The 23,521-nt window shown below is 44.0% G+C and overlaps 1 protein-coding gene and 2 long non-coding RNA genes across 6 annotated transcripts in view; 2 read left to right on the top strand and 1 right to left on the bottom strand.

Moving 5' to 3' along the window:
- The window catches only part of LOC118363521 (signal-induced proliferation-associated 1-like protein 2), a 434,866-nt gene that overhangs the window by 219,478 nt on the left and 191,867 nt on the right, over positions 1-23,521 (top strand). Inside the window, exons 11-12 of the mRNA XM_052497073.1 lie at positions 2,356-2,630; positions 15,234-15,512. Coding sequence (XP_052353033.1) covers positions 2,356-2,630; positions 15,234-15,512 — 554 coding nt within the window. The remainder of the gene's footprint in view (positions 1-2,355; positions 2,631-15,233; positions 15,513-23,521) is intronic.
- LOC127915954 (uncharacterized) lies at positions 8,264-9,978 on the bottom strand. Of its 4 annotated transcripts, XR_008093132.1 has the most exons (4): positions 9,716-9,978; positions 9,204-9,375; positions 8,554-8,897; positions 8,264-8,424 (listed from the first exon to the last, which is right to left on the bottom strand). It is a non-coding gene; the product is annotated as an uncharacterized LOC127915954 (long non-coding RNA). The 4 variants fall into 4 exon arrangements; XR_008093129.1 differs by lacking the exon at positions 8,264-8,424 and having other exon boundaries at positions 8,432-8,897; XR_008093131.1 differs by lacking the exon at positions 8,264-8,424 and having other exon boundaries at positions 8,432-8,897; positions 9,204-9,418; positions 9,759-9,978.
- LOC127915957 (uncharacterized) overlaps positions 20,340-23,521 on the top strand; it is a 6,538-nt gene continuing 3,356 nt past the window's right edge. The window contains exon 1 of the long non-coding RNA XR_008093135.1: positions 20,340-20,713. This is a non-coding gene — a long non-coding RNA (uncharacterized LOC127915957). The remainder of the gene's footprint in view (positions 20,714-23,521) is intronic.

Raw genomic sequence — 23,521 nt, 5'->3', positions numbered from 1 at the left:
CATCTCTTAGGCTGTATCTGTTAGCTCTGTAATGTGCTGCTCTTTCTCCATCTCTGTTAGCTCTGTAATGTGCTGCTCTCTCTCCATCTCTCTCCATATCTGTTAGCTCTGTAATGTGCTCCTCTCTCTCCATCTCTGTTAGCTCTGTAATGTGCTGCTCTCTCTCCATCTCTGAGGCTATACCTGTTAGCTCTGTAATGTGCTGCTCTCTCTCCATCTCTGAGGCTATATCTGTTAGCTCTGTAATGTGCTGCTCTCTCTCCATCTCTGAGGCTATACCTGTTAGCTCTGTAATGTGCTGCTCTCTCTCCATCTCTGAGGCTATATCTGTTAGCTCTGTAATGTGCTGCTCTCTCTCCATCTCTGAGGCTATACCTGTTAGCTCTGTAATGTGCTGCTCTCTCTCCATCTCTCTCCATATCTGTTAGCTCTGTAATGTGCTGCTCTCTCTCCATATCTGTTAGCTCTGTAATGTGCTGCTCTCTCTCCATATCTGTTAGCTCTGTAATGTGCTGCTCTCTCTCCATATCTGTTAGCTCTGTAATGTGCTGCTCTCTCTCCATATCTGTTAGCTCTGTAATGTGCTGCTCTCTCTCCATATCTGTTAGCTCTGTAATGTGCTGTTCTCTCTCCATCTCATCTTCTCCATATCTGTTAGCTCTGTAATGTGCTGTTCTCTCTCCATCTCTCTCCATATCTGTTGCACCTCTTATTTTCTTCCGTCTGAATTATTTTTTAAACATTTATTTATTTATTTCACCTTTATTTAACCAGGTAGGGTAGTTGAGAACAAGTTCTCATTTGCTTCTGCGACCTGGCCAAGATAAAGCAAAGCAGTTCGACCCAAACAACGACACAGAGTTACACATGGAATAAACAAACATAGAGTCAATAATACAGTCGAACAAAAGAAAACAAAAAGTCTATAAACAGTGAGTGAAAATGAGGATGAGGGAGGTAAGGAAATAAATAGGCCATGGTGGCGAAGTAATTACAATATAGCAATTAAACACTGGAATGGTAGATCGGCAGAAGATGAATGTGCAGGTAGAGACCCTGGGGTGCAAAGGAGCAAAATAAATAAATACCAGTATGGGGATGAGGTAGGTAGATAGATGGGCTGTTTACAGATGGGCTATGTACAGGTGCAGTGATCTGTGAGCTGCTCTGACAGCTGGTGCTTAAAGCTAGTGAGGGAGATATTGGTCTCCAGCTTCAGAGATTTTTGCAGTTCGTTCCAGTCATTGGCAGCAGAGAACTGGAAGGAAAGGCGGCCAAAGGAAGAATTGGCTTTTGGGGTGAACAGTGAGATATACCTGCTGGAGCGCGTGCTACGAGTGGGTGCTGCTATGGTGACCAGTGAGCTGAGATAAGGCGGGGCTTTACCTAGCAGAGACTTGTAGATGACCTGGAGCCAGTGGGTTTGGCGACCAGTATGAAGCGAGGGCCAACCAACGAGAGCGTATAGGTCGCAATGGTGGGTAGTGAATGGGGCTTTGGTGACAAAACGGATGGCACTGTGATAGACTGCATCCAGTCAGAGTTGTATTGCATTGAACCTCGTCTGGAGGCTGGTTAACACAATGTCCAAAGAAGGGCCAGATGTAAACAGAATGGTTAAAGTGTCTGTGTACATGCTACATCAGACCAGGATGCTGTGTGTACATGCTACATCAGCCCAGGATGCTGTGTGTACATGCTATATCAGCCCAGGATGCTGTGTGTACATGCTACATCAGCCCAGGATGTTGTGTGTACATGCTACATCAGACCAGGATGCTGTGTGTACATGCTACATCAGTCCAGGATGCTGTGTGTACATGCTACATCAGCCCAGGATGCTGTGTGTACATGCTACATCAGACCAGGATGCTGTGTGTACATGCTACATCAGACCAGGATGCTGTGTGTACATGCTACATCAGCCCAGGATGCTGTGTGTACATGCTACATCAGCCCAGGATGCTGTGTGTACATGCTACATCAGCCCAGGATGCTGTGTGTACATGCTACATCAACCCAGGATGCTGTGTGTACATGCTACATCAGACCAGGATGCTGTGTGTACATGCTACATCAGACCAGGATGCTGTGTGTACATGCTACATCAGACCAGGATGCTGTGTGTACATGCTACATCAGACCAGGATGCTGTGTGTACATGCTATATCAGCCCAGGAAGAGATTTTCTATGTTTCAACTATTTATTCAATGTGTTAGTGTCCTTCTCTATCTCACCCACTGTTACCATTAATTACAAGGTGGTTCCCTTCCTTCTTCCTTTGATCCAGGTATGAACAATTGTCCTGCAACATGACCAGTCAGGGGACTGACTCTCTCTCTTCTTCTCTCCAGATAGTGACGCGTGGTTGTGAGACATCTGAGATGACACTGCGTCGGAACGCTCTGTGCCAGCTGGGTTTCCACGTCAACTTCGAGGGCATCGTGGCCGACGTTGAGGCCTTCGGGTTCGCTTGGAAGGCGGGGCTTCGCCAGGGTAGCCGATTGGTGGAGATCTGTAAGGTTGCCGTAGCAACGCTGACCCACGAACAGATGATCGACCTGCTGAGAACCTCCATCGTCGTCAAGGTGGTCATCATCCAGCCTCATGACGATGGAGCGCCACGCAGGTAACCTTTAACCCCTGACCCCTAACCTTACAACACGAACCTCTGCTGACCCCGTACTCTACCCTCTCCTCCCCCCAATGACTCATTGAAGCTACATGTGCTTCTCTTTTGACTTGAATGCAGAACAGTCTGAGTGTGAGGTTAGTGTGACAAATCTGATGGTACTGGCCATGCTGTAACAGAAAGCACAATGGCATAATATACAGTGGGGCAAAACAGTATTTAGTCAGCCACCTATTGTGCAAGTTCTCCCACTTAAAAAGATGAGAGAGGCCTGTACTTTTCATCATAGGTACACTTCAACTATGACAGACAAAATGAGGAAAATAAATCCAGAAAATCACATTGTAGGATTTTTAATGAATTTATTTGCAAATTCATTCACCCAAATCACAAAGCCCTGACCTCAATCCTATAGAACATTTGTGGGCAGAACTGAAAAAGCGTGTGTGAGCATGGAGGCCTACAAACCTGACTCAGTTACACCAGCTCCGTCAGGAGGAATGGACCAAAATCTAAACTTAAATGTAAACTTCTGACCCACTGGGAATGTGATGAAAGAAATAAAAGCTGAAATAAATCATTCTCTCTACTATTATTCTGACATTTCACATTCTTAAAATAAAGTGGTGATCCTATCTGACCTAAGACAGGGCATTTTTACTAGGATTAAATGTCAGGAATTGTGGTGAAAAACTGAGTTTAAATGTATTTGGCTAAGGTGTATGTAAACTTCTGACTTCAACTGTACATATGAGATGAGTAAACCGGTATGTAAACATATATATATATATTTTTGCAATTGGCTCAGAACAGGGCAGCACGGCTGACCCTTGGATGTACACAGCGAGCTACCATTAATGATATGCATGTCAATCTCTCCTGGCTCAACGTGGAGGAGAGATTGGCTTCATCACTACTTGTATTTATGAGAGTTGTTGACAAGCTGAATGTACTGAGCTGTCTGTCTAAACTACTGGCACACAGCTGAGACACCCATACATACCCCACAAGACATGCCACCAGAGATCTCTTCACAGTCCCCGAGTCCAGAACAGACTATGGGAGGCACACAGTACTACATAGAGCCATGTCTACATGGAACTCTATTCCACAGTACTACATAGAGCCATGTCTACATGGAACTCTATTCCACAGTACTACATAGAGCCATGTCTACATGGAACTCTATTCCACAGTACTACATAGAGCCATGACTACATGGAACTCTATTCCACAGTACTACATAGAGCCATGACTACATGGAACTCTATTCCACAGTACTACATAGAGCCATGACTACATGGAACTCTATTCCACAGTACTACATAGAGCCATGACTACATGGAACTCTATTCCACAGTACTACATAGAGCCATGACTACATGGAACTCTATTCCACAGTACTACATAGAGCCATGACTACATGGAACTCTATTCCACAGTACTACATAGAGCCATGACTACATGGAACTCTATTCCACAGTACTACATAGAGCCATGACAACATGGAACTCTATTCCACAGTACTACATAGAGCCATGACTACATGGAACTCTATTCCACAGTACTACATAGAGCCATGACTACATGGAACTCTATTCCACAGTACTACATAGAGCCATGACTACATGGAACTCTATTCCACAGTACTACATAGAGCCATGACTACATGGAACTCTATTCCACAGTACTACATAGAGCCATGACTACATGGAACTCTATTCCACATCAGATAACTGATGCAAGCAGTCTCCAGAGTAGTTAGCTGTAGTGGAACAGAGGGGAAATGTCTCCTCTCCCAGTGGTCTCCAGAGTAGTTAGCTGTAGTGGAACAGAGGGGAAATGTCTCCTCTCCCAGTGGTCTCCAGGAGTAGTTAGCTGTAGTGGAACAGAGGGGAGATGTCTCCTCTCCCAGTGGTCTCCAGAGTATTTAGCTGTAGTGGAACAGAGGGGAAATGTCTCCTCTCCCAGTGGTCTCCAGAGTAGTTAGCTGTAGTGGAACAGAGGGGAGATGTCTCCTCTCCCAGTGGTCTCCAGAGTAGTTAGCTGTAGTGGAACAGAGGGAAATGTCTCCTCTCCCAGTGGTCTCCAGAGTAGTTAGCTGTAGTGGAACAGAGGGGAAATGTCTCCTCTCCCAGTGGTCTCCAGAGTAGTTAGCTGTAGTGGAACAGAGGGGAGATGTCTCCTCTCCCAGTGGTCTCCAGAGTAGTTAGCTGTAGTGGAACAGAGGGGAAATGTCTCCTCTCCCAGTGGTCTCCAGAGTAGTTAGCTGTAGTGGAACAGAGGGGAGATGTCTCCTCTCCCAGTGGTCTCCAGAGTATTTAGCTGTAGTGGAACAGAGGGGAAATGTCTCCTCTCCCAGTGGTCTCCAGAGTAGTTAGCTGTAGTGGAACAGAGGGGAGATGTCTCCTCTCCCAGTGGTCTCCAGAGTAGTTAGCTGTAGTGGAACAGAGGGGAAATGTCTCCTCTCCCAGTGGTCTCCAGAGTAGTTAGCTGTAGTGGAACAGAGGGGAAATGTCTCCTCTCCCAGTGGTCTCCAGAGTAGTTAGCTGTAGTGGAACAGAGGGGAAATGTCTCCTCTCCCAGTGGTCTCCAGAGTAGTTAGCTGTAGTGGAACAGAGGGGACATGTCTCCTCTCCCAGTGGTCTCCAGAGTAGTTAGCTGTAGTGGAACAGAGGGGAGATGTCTCCTCTCCCAGTGGTCTCCAGAGTATTTAGCTGTAGTGGAACAGAGGGGAAATGTCTCCTCTCCCAGTGGTCTCCAGAGTAGTTAGCTGTAGTGGAACAGAGGGGAGATGTCTCCTCTCCCAGTGGTCTCCAGAGTAGTTAGCTGTAGTGGAACAGAGGGGAAATGTCTCCTCTCCCAGTGGTCTCCAGAGTAGTTAGCTGTAGTGGAACAGAGGGGAAATGTCTCCTCTCCCAGTGGTCTCCAGAGTAGTTAGCTGTAGTGGAACAGAGGGGAAATGTCTCCTCTCCCAGTGGTCTCCAGAGTAGTTAGCTGTAGTGGAACAGAGGGGAAATGTCTCCTCTCCCAGTGGTCTACAGAGTAGTTAGCTGTAGTGGAACAGAGGGAAAATGTCTCCTCTCCCAGTGGTCTCCAGAGTAGTTAGCTGTAGTGGAACAGAGGGGAGATGTCTCCTCTCCCAGTGGTCTCCAGAGTAGTTAGCTGTAGTGGAACAGAGGGGAAATGTCTCCTCTCCCAGTGATGAAGATGCCCTTGACCTCTTTATGATGATCTCTGTCTAGTGATTCGCCAAATATAAATAATTCTGATATGAAACAGGTGTTGTTGTTTTTTCCTTAGAGTACTTTACTAACCTCTGGGCTCCCCCCCCTCCCCCATCCCTCCCTCCCTCCCGCCCTCCCTCCCTCATATTCCTGTTTGACCTTAAATTAATATACGTCTTCTCTCTCTCTCTCTCTCTCTCTCTCTCTCTCTCTCTCTCTCTCTCTCTCTCTCTCTCTCTCTCTCTCTCTCTATGTCTGTCTCCCTCTGTCTCTGTCTCTCTCTCTCTATCTTGATCTCTCTCTGCCTCTCTCTCTCTGTCTCTCTCTGTCTCTCTCTCTCTATCTCTATGTCTGTCTCCCTCTGTCTCTGTCTCTCTATGTCTCTATCTTCATCTCTCTCTGTCTCTCTTTCTCTCTTTATCTATATGTCTCTCTCTCTCTGTCTCTCTCTCTCTCTGTCTCTCTGTCTCTCTCTCTCTGGAACTCTGTCTCTCTCTCTCTCTCTCTCTCTGTCTCTCTCTCTCTCTCTCTCTCTCTCTGTGTCTCTCTCTCTCTTTATCTATATGTCTGTCTCTCTCTCTCTCTGTCTCTCTGTCTCTCTGTCTCTCTCTCTCTCTCTCTCTCTCTGTCTCTCTCTCTCTCTCTCTCTGTCTCTCTCTCTCTCTGTCTCTCTCTCTCTCTGTCTCTCTCTCTCTCTCTCTCTCTCTGTCTCTCTCTCTCTTTATCTATATGTCTGTCTCTCTCTATGTCTCTCTCTCGCAAGTTCATTATTACTTACATTGTCAAAGTATACATATCGAAAAATAAAAATATATATTTACATATAAAATATATATATATATATATAAATAAATGGTGGGACCAACAGCAATAATAATAGTAGTAGTGGACATGGGATTACCATTAACAACAACTACAACAACAATAATAATAGTAGTAGTGGACATGGGATTACCATTAACAACAACTACAACAACAATAATAATAGTAGTAGTGGACATGGGATTACCATTAACAACAACTACAACAACAATAATAATAGTAGTAGTGGACATGGGATTACCATTAACAACAACTACAACAACAATAATAATAGTAGTAGTGGACATGGGATTACCATTAACAACAACTACAACAACAATAATAATAGTAGTAGTGGACATGGGATTACCATTAACAACAACTACAACAGCAATAATAATAGTAGTAGTGGACATGGGATTACCATTAACAACAACTACAACAACAATAATAATAGTAGTAGTGGACATGGGATTACCATTAACAACAACTACAACAACAATAATAATAGTAGTAGTGGACATGGGATTACCATTAACAACAACTACAACAACAATAATAATAGTAGTAGTGGACATGGGATTACCATTAACAACAACTACAACAACAATAATAATAGTAGTAGTGGACATGGGATTACCATTAACAACAACTACAACAGCAATAATAATAGTAGTAGTGGACATGGGATTAACATTAACAACAACTACAACAGCAATAATAATAGTAGTAGTGGACATGGGATTACCATTAACAGCCAGCCTGTCCTCTACAACAGCAATAATAATAGTAGTAGTGGACATGGGATTACCATTAACAACAACTACAACAACAATAATAATAGTAGTAGTGGACATGGGATTACCATTAACAACAACTACAACAGCAATATTAATAGTAGTAGTGGACATGGGATTACCATTAACAACAACTACAACAACAATAATAATAGTAGTAGTGGACATGGGATTACCATTAACAACAACTACAACAACAATAATAATAGTAGTAGTGGACATGGGATTACCATTAACAACAACTACAATATTAATGAGAACAACAATACATTAAAGCAATGGTACTGGACCAGTGTCAACATGACTGAGAAGACACATGACCTGGTAGTGGACCAGTGTCAACATGACTGAGAAGACACATGACCTGGTAGTAGACCAGTGTCAACATGACTGAGAAGACACATGACCTGGTACTGGACCAGTGTCAACATGACTGAGAAGACATATGACCTGGTAGTAGACCAGTGTCAACATGACTGAGAAGACACATGACCTGGTAGTAGATCAGTGTCAACATGACTGAGAAGACACATGACCTGGTAGTAGACCAGTGTCAACATGACTGAGAAGACATATGACCTGGTACTGGACCAGTGTCAACATGACTGAGAAGACACATGACCTGGTAGTAGACCAGTGTCAACATGACTGAGAAGACACATGACCTGGTAGTAGATCAGTGTCAACATGACTGAGAAGACACATGACCTGGTAGTAGACCAGTGTCAACATGACTGAGAAGACACATGACCTGGTAGTAGACCAGTGTCAACATGACTGAGAAGACACATGACCTGGTAGTAGATCAGTGTCAACATGACTGAGAAGACACATGACCTGGTAGTAGACCAGTGTCAACATGACTGAGAAGACACATGACCTGGTAGTAGACCAGTGTCAACATGACTGAGAAGACACATGACCTGGTAGTAGACCAGTGTCAACATGACTGAGAAGACACATGACCTGGTAGTAGATCAGTGTCAACATGACTGAGAAGACACATGACCTGGTAGTAGACCAGTGTCAACATGACTGAGAAGACATATGACCTGGTACTGGACCAGTGTCAACATGACTGAGAAGACACATGACCTGGTAGTAGACCAGTGTCAACATGACTGAGGAGACACATGACCTGGTAGTAGACCAGTGTCAACATGACTGAGAAGACACATGACCTGGTAGTAGACCAGTGTCAACATGACTGAGAAGACACATGACCTGGTAGTAGACCAGTGTCAACATGACTGAGGAGACACATGACCTGGTAGTAGACCAGTGTCAACATGACTGAGAAGACACATGACCTGGTAGTAGACCAGTGTCAACATGACTGAGAAGACACATGACCTGGTTGTAGACCAGTGTCAACATGACTGAGAAGACACATGACCTGGTAGTAGACCAGTGTCAATATGACTGAGAAGACACATGACCTGGTTGTAGACCAGTGTCAACATGACTGAGAAGACACATGACCTGGTAGTAGACCAGTGTCAATATGACTGAGAAGACACATGACCTGGTAGTAGACCAGTGTCAACATGACTGAGAAGACACATGACCTGGTAGTAGATCAGTGTCAACATGACTGAGAAGACACATGACCTGGTAGTAGACCAGTGTCAACATGACTGAGAAGACATATGACCTGGTACTGGACCAGTGTCAACATGACTGAGAAGACACATGACCTGGTAGACGAGTAGACCAGTGTCAACATGACTGAGGAGACACATGACCTGGTAGTAGACCAGTGTCAACATGACTGAGAAGACACATGACCTGGTAGTAGACCAGTGTCAACATGACTGAGAAGACACATGACCTGGTTGTAGACCAGTGTCAACATGACTGAGAAGACACATGACCTGGTAGTAGACCAGTGTCAATATGACTGAGAAGACACATGACCTGGTAGTAGACCAGTGTCAACATGACTGAGGAGACACATGACCTGGTAGTAGACCAGTGTCAGATGACTGAGGAGACACATGACCTGGTAGTAGACCAGTGTCAAGCATGACTGAGAAGACACATGACCTGGTAGTGGACCAGTGTCAAGGTGACTGAGAAGACACATGACCTGGTAGTAGACCAGTGTCAACATGACTGAGAAGACACATGACCTGGTAGTAGACCAGTGTCAACATGACTGAGACACATGACCTGGTAGTAGACCAGTGTCAACATGACTGAGAAGACACATGACCTGGTAGTAGACCAGTGTCAGATGACTGAGGAGACACATGACCTGGTAGTAGACCAGTGTCAACATGACTGAGAAGACACATGACCTGGTAGTAGACCAGTGTCAACATGACTGAGAAGACACATGACCTGGTAGTAGACCAGTGTCAACATGACTGAGAAGACACATGACCTGGTAGTAGACCAGTGTCAACATGACTGAGGAGACACATGACCTGGTAGTAGACCAGTGTCAACATGACTGAGAAGACACATGACTGAGAAGACACATGACCTGGTATGAAAGACAAAACAAAACAAGATGAGAAATATTATCGACATTACTTTTCACTTTTCACTGTCTGTCCCTCAGGTTGTGGCAGGAGGACACATATTTGGCTGCCAAAACTGCACGTTAAATAAATATTTGATTTTATAGTTTCAAATTCTTTGTATTGAATTATAATCTTGGGATATAAATATTCTCTTAGGTCTGAGTATTTGTCACAGTGTAATAGGAAATGCAGCTCTGTCTCTACCTCTCCCCTGGAGCAGAGTGAGCACAGCCTGTCCTCTCTGGGCAGCCAGGTTGGTCTGTGACGACCGGTCTCTATAGCCAGACTGTCCTCTCTGGGCAGCCAGACTGTCCTCTCTGGGCAGCCAGGTTTGTCTGTGACGACCGGTCTCTATAGACAGACTGTCCTCTCTGGGCAGCCAGGTTTGTCTGTGACGACCGGTCTCTATAGACAGACTGTCCTTTCTGGGCAGCCAGGTTTGTCTGTGACGACCGGTCTCTATAGCCAGACTGTCCTCTCTGGGCAGCCAGGTTTGTCTGTGACGACCGGTCTCTATAGACAGCCTGTCCTCTCTGGGCAGCCAGGTTTGTCTGTGACGACCGGTCTCTATAGCCAGACTGTCCTCTCTGGGCAGCCAGGTTTGTCTGTGATGACCGGTCTCTATAGCCAGACTGTCCTCTCTGGGCAGCCAGGTTTGTCTGTGACGACCGGTCTCTATAGCCAGACTGTCCTCTCTGGGCAGCCAGGTTTGTCTGTGACGACCGGTCTCTATAGCCAGACTGTGCTCTCTGGGCAGCCAGGTTTGTCTGTGACGACCGGTCTCTATAGCCAGACTGTCCTCTCTGGGCAGCCAGGTTTGTCTGTGATGACCGGTCTCTATAGCCAGACTGTCCTCTCTGGGCAGCCAGGTTTGTCTGTGACGACCGGTCTCTATAGCCAGACTGTCCTCTCTGGGCAGCCAGGTTTGTCTGTGACGACCGGTCTCTATAGCCAGACTGTGCTCTCTGGGCAGCCAGGTTTGTCTGTGACGACCGGTCTCTATAGCCAGACTGTCCTCTCTGGGCAGCCAGGTTGGTCTGTGACGACCGGTCTCTATAGCCAGACTGTCCTCTCTTGGCAGCCAGGTTGGTCTGTGACGACCGGTCTCTATAGCCAGACTGTCATCTCTTGGCAGCCAGGTTTGTCTGTGACGACCGGTCTCTATAGCCAGACTGTCCTCTCTGGGCAGCCAGGTTGGTCTGTGACGACCGGTCTCTATAGCCAGCCTGTCCTCTCTGGGCAGCCAGGTTTGTCTGTGACGACCGGTCTCTATAGCCAGACTGTCCTCTCTGGGCAGCCAGGTTTGTCTGTGACGACCGGTCTCTATAGCCAGACTGTCCTCTCTGGGCAGCCAGGTTTGTCTGTGACGACCAGTCTCTATAGCCAGACTGTCCTCTCTGGGCAGCCAGGTTTGTCTGTGACGACCGGTCTCTATAGCCAGACTGTCCTCTCTGGGCAGCCAGGTTTGTCTGTGACGACCGGTCTCTATACCCAGACTGTCCTCTCTGGGCAGCCAGGTTGGTCTGTGACGACCGGTCTCTATAGCCAGACTGTCCTCTCTGGGCAGCCAGGTTGGTCTGTGACGACCGGTCTCTATAGCCAGACTGTCCTCTCTGGGAAGCCAGGTTTGTCTGTGACGACCGGTCTCTATAGCCAGACTGTCCTCTCTGGGCAGCCAGGTTGGTCTGTGACGACTGGTCTCTATAGCCAGACTGTCCTCTCTTGGCAGCCAGGTTGGTCTGTGACGACCGATCTCTATAGCCAGCCTGTCCTCTCTGGGCAGCCAGGTTGGTCTGTAACGACCGGTCTCTATAGCCAGACTGTCCTCTCTGGGCAGCCAGGTTGGTCTGTGACGACCGGTCTCTATAGCCAGACTGTCCTCTCTGGGCAGCCAGGTTTGTCTGTGACGACCGGTCTCTATAGCCAGACTGTCCTCTCTGGGCAGCCAGGTTTGTCTGTGACGACCGGTCTCTATAGCCAGACTGTCCTCTCTGGGCAGCCAGGTTGGTCTGTGACGACCGGTCTCTATAGCCAGCCTGTCCTCTCTGGGCAGCCAGGTTTGTCTGTGACGACCGGTCTCTATAGCCAGACTGTCCTCTCTGGGCAGCCAGGTTTGTCTGTGACGACCGGTCTCTATAGCCAGACTGTCCTCTCTGGGCAGCCAGGTTGGTCTGTGACGACCGGTCTCTATAGCCAGACTGTCCTCTCTGGGCAGCCAGGTTGGTCTGTGACGACCGGTCTCTATAGCCAGACTGTCCTCTCTGGGCAGCCAGGTTTGTCTGTTACGACCGGTCTCTATAGCCAGACTGTCCTCTCTGGGCAGCCAGGTTTGTCTGTTACGACCGGTCTCTATAGCCAGACTGTCCTCTCTGGGCAGCCAGGTTTGTCTGTGACGACCGGTCTCTATAGCCAGACTGTCATCTCTTGGCAGCCAGGTTGGTCTGTGACGACCGGTCTCTATAGCCAGACTGTCCTCTCTTGGCAGCCAGGTTGGTCTGTGACGACCGGTCTCTATAGCCAGACTGTCCTCTCTGGGCAGCCAGGTTTGTCTGTGACGACTGGTCTCTATAGCCAGACCGTCATCTCTTGGCAGCCAGGTTGGTCTGTGACGACCGGTCTCTATAGCCAGACTGTCCTCTCTGGGCAGCCAGGTTTGTCTGTTACGACCAGTCTCTATAGCCAGACTGTCCTCTCTGGGCAGCCAGGTTGGTCTGTGACGACCGGTCTCTATAGCCAGACTGTCCTCTCTGGGCAGCCAGGTTTGTCTGTGACGACTGGTCTCTATAGCCAGACTGTCATCTCTGGGCAGCCAGGTTTGTCTGTGACGACTGGTCTCTATACCCAGAAAGCCAGGTTGGTCTGTGAATCAAATGACTATCCTTCTGGGCAGCCAGGTTGGTCTGTGACGACCGGTCTCTATAGCCAGACTGTCCTATCTCAAAGGTGCTGTGAGACCGGTCTCTATAGCCAGACTGTCCCTCTGGGCAGCCAGGTTGGTGCAGGTGTGAAGACGGTGGTCTCCCTAGAAAGGCCAAAACCGACCTGTCCAGTCCTCTTCTGGCTGTGGCAGAACATGGCCAAGATGTTCAAATATTCATAAATTACCAGCATGTCTAATAATAAGGCAGAACAGTTGAAACTGAGCAGCAGCATGGCCAGGTGGACTGGGGACAGGAGTCATCTGTCAGGTCGTCCTGGGACATGGTCCTAGGGCTCAGGTCAGTGAAACTGGAGCAGCAGCACCGCCAGGTGGACTGGGGACAGCAAGGAGTCATCATGTCAGGTAGTCCTGGGGCATGGTCCTAGGGCTGGTCCTCCGAGAGAGAGAAAGAAAGAGAGAAGGAGAGAATTAGAGAACGCACACTTAGATTCACACAGGACACCAAATAGCCAGGAAGTTCTTCAGATATAACAAACTGACCCTAGCCCCCGACACATAAACTACTGCAGCATAAATACTGGAGGCTGAGACAGGAGGGGTCTGTCCCCCATCCGAGGACACCCCTTAGAGGACACCAAATAGGACAGGCAGCCAGGTTGGCCTGTGACGACCGGTCTCTATAGCCAGCCTGTCCTCTCTGGGCAGCCAGGTTGGTCTGTAACGACCGGTCTCTATAGCCAGACTGTCCTCTCTGGGCAGCCAGGTTGGTCTGTGACGACCGGTCTCTATAGCCAGACTGTCCTCTCTGGGCAGCCAGGTTGGTCTGTGACGACCGGTCTCTATAGCCAGACTGTCCTCTCTGGGCAGCCAGGTTTGTCTGTGACGACCGGTCTCTATAGCCAGACTGTCCTCTCTGGGCAGCCAGGTTGGTCTGTGACGACCGGTCTCTATAGCCAGACTGTCCTCTCTGGGCAGCCAGGTTGGTCTGTGACGACCGGTCTCTATAGCCAGACTGTCCTCTCTGGGCAGCCAGGTTTGTCTGTGACGACCGGTCTCTATAGCCAGACTGTCCTCTCTGGGCAGCCAGGTTTGTCTGTGACGACTGGTCTCTATAGCCAGACTGTGCTCACTGAGTCTGTACCTAGTCAATGTTTTCCTCAGTTTTCTATCAGTCACAGTGGTCAGATAGTCTGCCAACATGTACTGTCTGTTTAGAGACAAATAGCATTGAAATTTACTTAGATTTCTTGTGGTGTCTTTCCAAAAGATGAAATATTTTTATTTTTGTTTTGTGATGATTTGGTAGGGCCAGATTTTCTGAGTGCTGTCCTGAGGCTCTATGGGGTTGGTTTGGGTTGGTGAACTGAGTCTCAGAACCAGCTGGCTGAGTGGACTCTTTTTTTCATCTCTTGACATTGTTGTTTTTAGATGGTTGTCAAATGTGATGTCTCTTTTTTCTATCTGAATGAGGAGGGTTTTGACCCCATTCTGCTCTCCGTGCCTTATTTGGAGGTTTTCTTTGCACTTGCAATACAGTCTTGCAAAACTCTGCATGCAGTGTTTCGATTGGATGTTTGTTCCATTTGGTAAATTCATTATTAGAGACTGGATCCCGTAGTTCACTGCCACATAGAGCAATTGGTTCTATAACTGATTCAACATTTTTGAGACAGATTCTAATTGGAATTTTGATTTAGATTTTCCTTTTAATGGCATAGAATGCTCTTCTTGCTTTGTCTCTCAGCTCATTCACAGCCATGTGAAAGCTACCTGTGTTGCTGATATTTAGTCCTAGATATGTGTCGTTTTTGGTGTGTTCTAATAGAACTGTGTCCAAATAGAATTTATATTTGTCATCCTGATTTCCAGACCTTTTTTCGAATATCATTATATATATATATTATGGTCAGAACCCAGGTCTGACAGAACCTGTGGTTAACGGTCAGAACCCAGGTCTGACAGAACCTGTGATTAACGGTCAGAGCCCAGGTCTGACAGAACCTGTGATTAACGGTCAGAACCCAGGTCTGACAGAACCTGTGGTTAACGGTCAGAGCCTCGGTCTGACAGAACCTGTGGTTAACGGTCAGAGCCCAGGTCATCTGTCTACAGCAGACCCTCTTTAGTGGGAGACAGCAGACCCTCTTTAGTGGGAGACAGCAGCACCAGGTCATCTGTCTACAGCAGACACTTGATTTCAGTGCTGTGTAGGGTGATACCAGGTGCTGCCGATTCTTCTAATGTTTTTGCCAATTCATTAATGTAGATGTTAAATAGTGTTGGACTTATTGGGCAGCCCTGTTTCACTCCCCGTCCTTGAGTCTCTCTCTCTCTCTCTCTCTCTCTCTCTCTCTCTCTCTCTCTAGGGGATGTTCTGAGCTGTACCGTATCCCAATGGTAGAGTATAAATTGGACAGTGAGGGGACGCCATGTGAGTACAAGACCCCATTTAGACGAAACACCACCTGGCACAGGGTACCCACGTCAGCAGGTCAGCCGTCCAATCCCAACACCCGGTGCTCCCCCACCCAGAGACACCCCGACCGGGCAGGCAGAGACAGGATGGGACAGCAGGTCCTTCAGCAGGGACAGACTGCTATCCCACGATCCACCTCCTTCGATAGAAAGCTGCCAGATGGATCCAGGTAAGGAGCTGAGCACCTGGACAAACCTTACAATGTGTTTATCCTGTTCTCACACTCTTTATCTCTTTCTCTTTTTCTTTCTCTGTCTCTCTCTCTCTCTCTCTCTCTCTCTCTCTCTCTCTCTCTCTCTCTCTCTCTCTCTCTTTCTGTCGCACCCACTCTTTTACTCTCACGATCACAATTTACCTCTCTCTCTCTCACACACACACAATCGCTCTCTCACAATCTCAATCACTCTTCTTCTCTCTCCTCCCCATCTCTCAATTCAATTCAAGGGGTTTTATTGGCATGGGAAACACAATGTTGACATTGCTAAAGCAAGTGAGGTAGATAATATACAAAAGTGAAATAAGCAATCAAAATTCACAGTAAACATTAAAACTTCTTAGAGCTGGAATCCCGTTAACGGGATCGATGTGACAGCAGCCAGTGAAATTCAAAACAACAGAAATGTCATAATTAAAATTCCTCAAACATACTGTACATGTATCTTATAACGTTTTAAAGGTAATCTTGTTGTTAATCACAGTGTCCGATTTCAAATAGGCTTTACAGCGAAAGCTCCACAAACGATTATGTTAGGTCACCACCAAGCCACAGTAAAACACAGCCATTTTTCCAGCCAAAGATAGGAGTCACAAAAGGCACAAATACAGATAAAATGAATCACTAACCTTTGATGAACTTCATCAGATGACACTCATAGGACTTCAATACAAGTGTTACACATGGAATTATAGCTATACTTCTCTTACATTTGATGATCTTCATCAGAATGCACTCCCAGGAATCCTAGTTCCACAATAAATGTTTGATTTGTTCGATAATGTCCAGTATTTACCTTTGTTAGGGCTTTAGGTACACAAATCCAAACGCTCGTGCAGGTCCAGCCGAACGTCGGACGAAAACTTAAAAAAGTTATATTACAGGTTGTAGAAACATTTCAAACTAAGTATAGAAATAATCTTTCGGATGTTTTTATCATAGATCTTCAATAACATTCCAACCGGAGAATTCCATTGTCTGTAGAAAAGCCATGGAATGCAGGTCGCTATAATGTGAAATGCGTATGACCAGGACCTGGCTCTCTGCCAGACCACTGACTCAAAGAGCATCCCACATCAAGGAACCAGTTTTTAAAAACGGTTGACATCTAGTGGAAGTGCAACATAACCGATATCCCACTGTATCTTCAATAGGGGCTGGGTTGAAAATCGACCAACCTCAGATTTCCCACTTCCTGTTTGGATTTCTTCTCAGGGTTTTGCCTGCTAAATAAGTTCTGTTATACTCACAGACATCATTGGTTTTAGAAACTTCAGAGTGTTTTCTATCCAATACTAATAATAATATGCATATATTAGCAACTGGGACTGAGGAGCAGGCCGTTTACTCTGGGCACCTCTGTGCACCGTTCATCCAAGCTACTCAACACTGCCCCTGCAGCCATAAGAAGTTTAAACATACAGAAGTTTCAAAAGAATAAAGACATTACAAATGTCATATTATGTATATATACAGGGTTGTAACGATGTACAAATGGTTAAAGTACAAAAGGGAAAATAAATAAGCACAAATATGGGTTGTATTTACAATGGTGTTTGTTCTTCCCTGGTTTAACTTTTCTTGTGGCAACAGGTCACACATCTTGCTGCGGTGATGGCACACTGTGGAATTTCACCCAGTAGATATTGGAGTTTTGCAAAATTGGGTGTGTTTTCAAATTCTTTGTGGATCTGTGTAATCTGAGCGAAATATGTGTCTCTAATATGGTCATACATTGGGCAGGAGGTTAGGAAGTGCAGCTCAGTTTCCACCTCATTTTGTGGGCAGTGTGCACATAGCCTGTCTTTTCTTGAGAGCCAGGTCTGCCTATGCCGGCCTTTCTCAATAGCAAGGCTATGCTCACTGATTCTGTACATAGTCAAAGCTTTCCTTAACTTTGGGTCAATCACAGTGATCAGGTATTCTGCCACTGTGTACTCTCTGCTTAGGGCCAAAAGCATTCTCGTTTGCTCAGTTTTTTTGTTAATTCTTTCCAATGTGTCAAGTCATTATCTTTTTGTTTTCTCATGATTTGGTTGGGTCTAATTGTGTTGCTGTCCGGGGCTCTGTGGATTGTGTTTGTGAACAGAGCCCCAGGACCAGCTTGCTTAGGGGACTCTTCTCCAGGTTCATCTCTCTGTAGGTGATGGCTTTGTTATGTAAGGGAATACCCCTGTATTGACAAAATGAATGGCATGTCATTGGCATCGGACAAACCATATACACATTGGCCAATACCACCCACCCGGGCGTTGATTCATCCAAAGTGTATTGCAAATGCCATATGGTAATTGCCAGTTGTAACACTTTAAAAATTCAACAGGGGGCAAATGCGCTCCACCGGGTTTTTCATATTGGAGATGTAACCCAAATTAATGTCCAAAAGTAAAATTTTGAAAAATGAACTTTTTTTCAAAACTTATCACCCTTAAAAAGTGCTTTCTGGACCGTTTTTCGGGAAATTCTTTCGATTTTTTTGTCAATTACACATGTGTAAGAACTGTATGAATATACTTTTGTCCAATTTTATTATCATAATTTTTTTAATTTTTTTATATGCGCATAAGGAATATGTTTTGTCCAATTCCAATATGATTTCATAGGAAGTCAAAGTCAAAAAGTCAAAAATGTCAAAATTTTGTAAAAAACTTCACACACCCATAAAAAAGTGCTTTCTGGACCGTTTTTCGAAATTCTTTCGATTTTTTGTCAATTACACATGTGTAAGAACTGTATGAATATACTTTTGTCCAATTTTATTATCATAATTTTTTTTTTTTTTTTTTACATGCGCATAAGGAATATGTTTTGTCCAATTCCAATATGATTTCATAGGAAGTCAAAAGTCAAAAGTCAAAAATGTCAAAATTTTGTAAAAAACTTCACACACCCATAAAAAAGTGCTTTCTGGACCGTTTTTCGAAATTCTTTCGATTTTTTGTCAATTACACATGTGTAAGAACTGTATGAATATACTTTTGTCCAATTTTATTATCATAATTTTTTTTTTTTTTTTTACATGCGCATAAGGAATATGTTTTGTCCAATTCCAATATGATTTCAGGAAGTCAAAGTCAAAAGTCAAAAATGTCAAAATTTTGTAAAAACTTCACACACCCTTAAAAAGTGCTTTCTGGACCGTTTTGAAATTCTTTCAATTTTTTGTCAATTACATGTGTAAGAACTGTATGAATATACTTTTGTCCAATTTTATTATCATATTTTTTTATATATTTTTTTAATTGTGCATAAGGATTTTTTTGTGGGCCAAATGACGTAAGAAATTTGACATGCTCAAAAATCCTGCAGAAATGCAAAATTGACTGGCCTGATGAACTCGGGATGGCCGGGCAGTGATAGTTGTACATTTCCATCACTGTTGTGTTGATTTCATCATGTCCATTAGGTGATGTTTTTACACTATAGAATCATATTGCAAGTGCGCGCGCATTTGCAATATGTTTCAATGTGCATTTACCATATGAAATTTGACATGCTCAAAAATGCAAAATTGACTGGTCTGATGGACACAGGATGGCCGAGCAGTGATAGTTGTACATTTCCATCACTCGTTGTGTTGATTTCATCATGTCCATTAGGTGATGTTTTTCACTATAGAATCATATTGCAAGTGCGCGCATTTGCAATATGTTTCAATGTGCATTTACCATATGAAATTTGACATGCTCAAAATGCAAAATTGACTGGTCTGATGAACACAGGATGGCTGAGCAGTGATAGTTGTACATTTCCATCACCTGTTGTGTTGATTTCATCATGTCCATTTGTTTATGTTTTCTCACTTTTGCAAAGTCACTGTGCATTTGCAATATGGTTCAATGGGCAGGTACCATCACGAATTTGTCATGCTATAAAAATCCTGCAGGAATGTGAAATTGACTGGTCTGATGAACACAGGATGGCCGAGCAGTGATAGTTGTACATTTCATCACTTGTTGTGTTGATTTCATCATGTCCATTAGGTGATGTTTTTTCACTATAGAATCATATTGCAAATGCACGTGCATTGTTGTGCAACTGGTAACCCAAAATAAAAATATGGTTGTAAATGCATTTACCGGTCATTCTGATATTAATGCTCGCTATGGGAACACAGGATGGCCGGGCAGTGATAGTTGTACATTTCATCACTCGTTGTGTTGATTTCATCATGTCCATTAGGTGATGTTTTTACACTATAGAATCATATTGCAAGTGCGCGCGCATTTGCAATATGTTTCAATGTGCATTTACCATATGAAATTTGACATGCTCAAAAATGCAAAATTGACTGGTCTGATGGACACAGGATGGCCGAGCAGTGATAGTTGTACATTTCCATCACTCGTTGTGTTGATTTCATCATGTCCATTAGGTGATGTTTTTTTCACTATAGAATCATATTGCAAGTGCGCGCATTTGCAATATGTTTCAATGTGCATTTACCATATGAAATTTGACATGCTCAAAAATGCAAAATTGACTGGTCTGATGAACACAGGATGGCTGAGCAGTGATAGTTGTACATTTCCATCACCTGTTGTGTTGATTTCATCATGTCCATTTGTTTATGTTTTCTCACTTTTGCAAAGTCACTGTGCATTTGCAATATGGTTCAATGGGCAGGTACCATCACGAATTTGTCATGCTATAAAAATCCTGCAGGAATGTGAAATTGACTGGTCTGATGAACACAGGATGGCCGAGCAGTGATAGTTGTACATTTCCATCACTTGTTGTGTTGATTTCATCATGTCCATTAGGTGATGTTTTTCACTATAGAATCATATTGCAAATGCACGTGCATTGTTGTGCAACTGGTAACCCAAAAATTAAAATATGGTTGTAAATGCATTTACCGGTCATTCTGATATTAATGCTCGCTATGGGAACACAGGATGGCCGGGCAGTGATAGTTGTACATTTCCATCACTCGTTGTGTTGATTTCATCATGTCCATTAGGTGATGTTTTTACACTATAGAATCATATTGCAAGTGCGCGCGCATTTGCAATATGTTTCAATGTGCATTTACCATATGAAATTTGAAATGCTCAAAAATGCAAAATTGACTGGTCTGATGGACACAGGATGGCCGAGCAGTGATAGTTGTACATTTCCATCACTCGTTGTGTTGATTTCATCATGTCCATTAGGTGATGTTTTTTCACTATAGAATCATATTGCAAGTGCGCGCGCATTTGCAATATGTTTCAATGTGCATTTACCATATGAAATTTGACATGCTCAAAAATGCAAAATTGACTGGTCTGATGAACACAGGATGGCTGAGCAGTGATAGTTGTACATTTCCATCACTGTTGTGTTGATTTCATCATGTCCATTAGGTGATGTTTTTTCACTATAGAATCATATTGCAAGTGCGCGCATTTGCAATATGTTTCAATGTGCATTTACCATATGAAATTTGACATGCTCAAAAATGCAAAATTGACTGGTCTGATGAACACAGGATGGCTGAGCAGTGATAGTTGTACATTTCCATCACCTGTTGTGTTGATTTCATCATGTCCATTTGTTTATGTTTTTTCACTTTTTGCAAAGTCACTGTGCATTTGCAATATGGTTCAATGGGCAGGTACCATCACGAATTTGTCATGCTATAAAAATCCTGCAGGAATGTGAAATTGACTGGTCTGATGAACACAGGATGGCCGAGCAGTGATAGTTGTACATTTCATCACTTGTTGTGTTGATTTCATCATGTCCATTAGGTGATGTTTTTCACTATAGAATCATTTTGCAAATGCACGCATTGTTGTTCAACTGGTAACCATAAAATTAAAATATGGTTGTAAATGCATTTACAGGTCATTCTGATATTAATGCTCGCTGATGGGAACACAGGATGGCCGGGCAGTGATAGTTGTACATTTCATCACTCGTTGTGTTGATTTCATCATGTCCATTAGGTGATGTTTTTACACTATAGAATCATATTGCAAGTGCGCGCGCATTTGCAATATGTTTCAATGTGCATTTACCATATGAAATTTGAAATGCTCAAAAATGCAAAATTGACTGGTCTGATGGAACACAGGATGGCCGAGCAGTGATAGTTGTACATTTCCATCACCTGTTGTGTTGATTTCATCATGTCCATTAGGTGATGTTTTTTCACTATAGAATCATATTGCAAGTGCGCGCGCATTTGCAATATGTTTCAATGTGCATTTACCATATGAAATTTGACATGCTCAAAAATGCAAAATTGACTGGTCTGATGAACACAGGATGGCCGAGCAGTGATAGTTGTACATTTCCATCACTCGTTGTGTTGATTTCATCATGTCCATTAGGTGATGTTTTTTCACTATAGAATCATATTGCAAGTGCGCGCGCATTTGCAATATGTTTCAATGTGCATTTACCATATGAAATTTGACATGCTCAAAAATGCAAAATTGACTGGTCTGATGAACACAGGATGGCTGAGCAGTGATAGTTGTACATTTCCATCACCTGTTGTGTTGATTTCATCATGTCCATTTGTTTATGTTTTCTCACTTTTTTGCAAAGTCACTGTGCATTTGCAATATGGTTCAATGGGCAGGTACCATCACGAATTTGTCATGCTCAAAAATCCTGCAGGAATGTGAAATTGACTGGTCTGATGAACACAGGATGGCCGAGCAGTGATAGTTGTACATTTCATCACTTGTTGTGTTGATTTCATCATGTCCATTAGGTGATGTTTTTTCACTATAGAATCATATTGCAAATGCACGTGCATTGTTGTGCAACTGGTAACCCAAAAATTAAAATATGGTTGTAAATGCATTTACCGGTCATTCTGATATTAATGCTCGCTATGGGAACACAGGATGGCCGGGCAGTGATAGTTGTACATTTCCATCACTCGTTGTGTTGATTTCATCATGTCCATTAGGTGATGTTTTTTACACTATAGAATCATATTGCAAATGCACGTGCATTTGCAATATGTTTCAATGGTAACCAAAATAAAATATGGTGTAAATGCATTTAAATTCTGAATTGACTGGTCTGATGGGAACACAGGATGGCCGAGCAGTGATAGTTGTACATTTCATCACTCGTTGTGTTGATTTCATCATGTCCATTAGGTGATGTTTTTACACTATAGAATCATATTGCAAGTGCGCGCGCATTTGCAATATGTTTCAATGTGCATTTACCATATGAAATTTGACATGCTCAAAAAATGCAAAATTGACTGGTCTGATGGACACAGGATGGCCGAGCAGTGATAGTTGTACATTTCCATCACTCGTTGTGTTGATTTCATCATGTCCATTAGGTGATGTTTTTTCACTATAGAATCATATTGCAAATGCACGCATTTGCAATATGTTTCAATGTGCATTTACCATAAAATTTGACATGCTCAAAAATGCAAAATTGACTGGTCTGATGGACACAGGATGGCCGAGCAGTGATAGTTGTACATTTCCATCACTGTTGTGTTGATTTCATCATGTCCATTAGGTGATGTTTTTACACTATAGAATCATATTGCAATGCACGCGCATTTGCAATATGTTTCAATGTGCATTTACCATATGAAATTTGACATGCTCAAAATGCAAAATTGACTGGTCTGATGGACACAGGATGGCCGGGCAGTGATAGTTGTACATTTCCATCACTGTTGTGTTGATTTCATCATGTCCATTAGGTGATGTTTTTCACTATAGAATCATATTGCAAGTGCGCGCGCATTTGCAATATGTTTCAATGTGCATTTACCATATGAAATTTGACATGCTCAAAAATGCAAAATTGACTGGTCTGATGAACACAGGATGGCTGAGCAGTGATAGTTGTACATTTCCATCACCTGTTGTGTTGATTTCATCATGTCCATTTGTTTATGTTTTTCTCACTTTTGCAAAGTCACTGTGCATTTGCAATATGGTTCAATGGGCAGGTACCATCACGAATTTGTCATGCTATAAAATCCT

Source organism: Oncorhynchus keta, chromosome 3 (genome assembly GCF_023373465.1).
Source record: "Oncorhynchus keta strain PuntledgeMale-10-30-2019 chromosome 3, Oket_V2, whole genome shotgun sequence".
Classification (NCBI taxonomy): domain Eukaryota; kingdom Metazoa; phylum Chordata; class Actinopteri; order Salmoniformes; family Salmonidae; genus Oncorhynchus; species Oncorhynchus keta.
The sequence above is the reverse complement of the archived record's forward strand: the minus strand, read 5'-3'. Positions and strand labels throughout refer to the sequence as shown.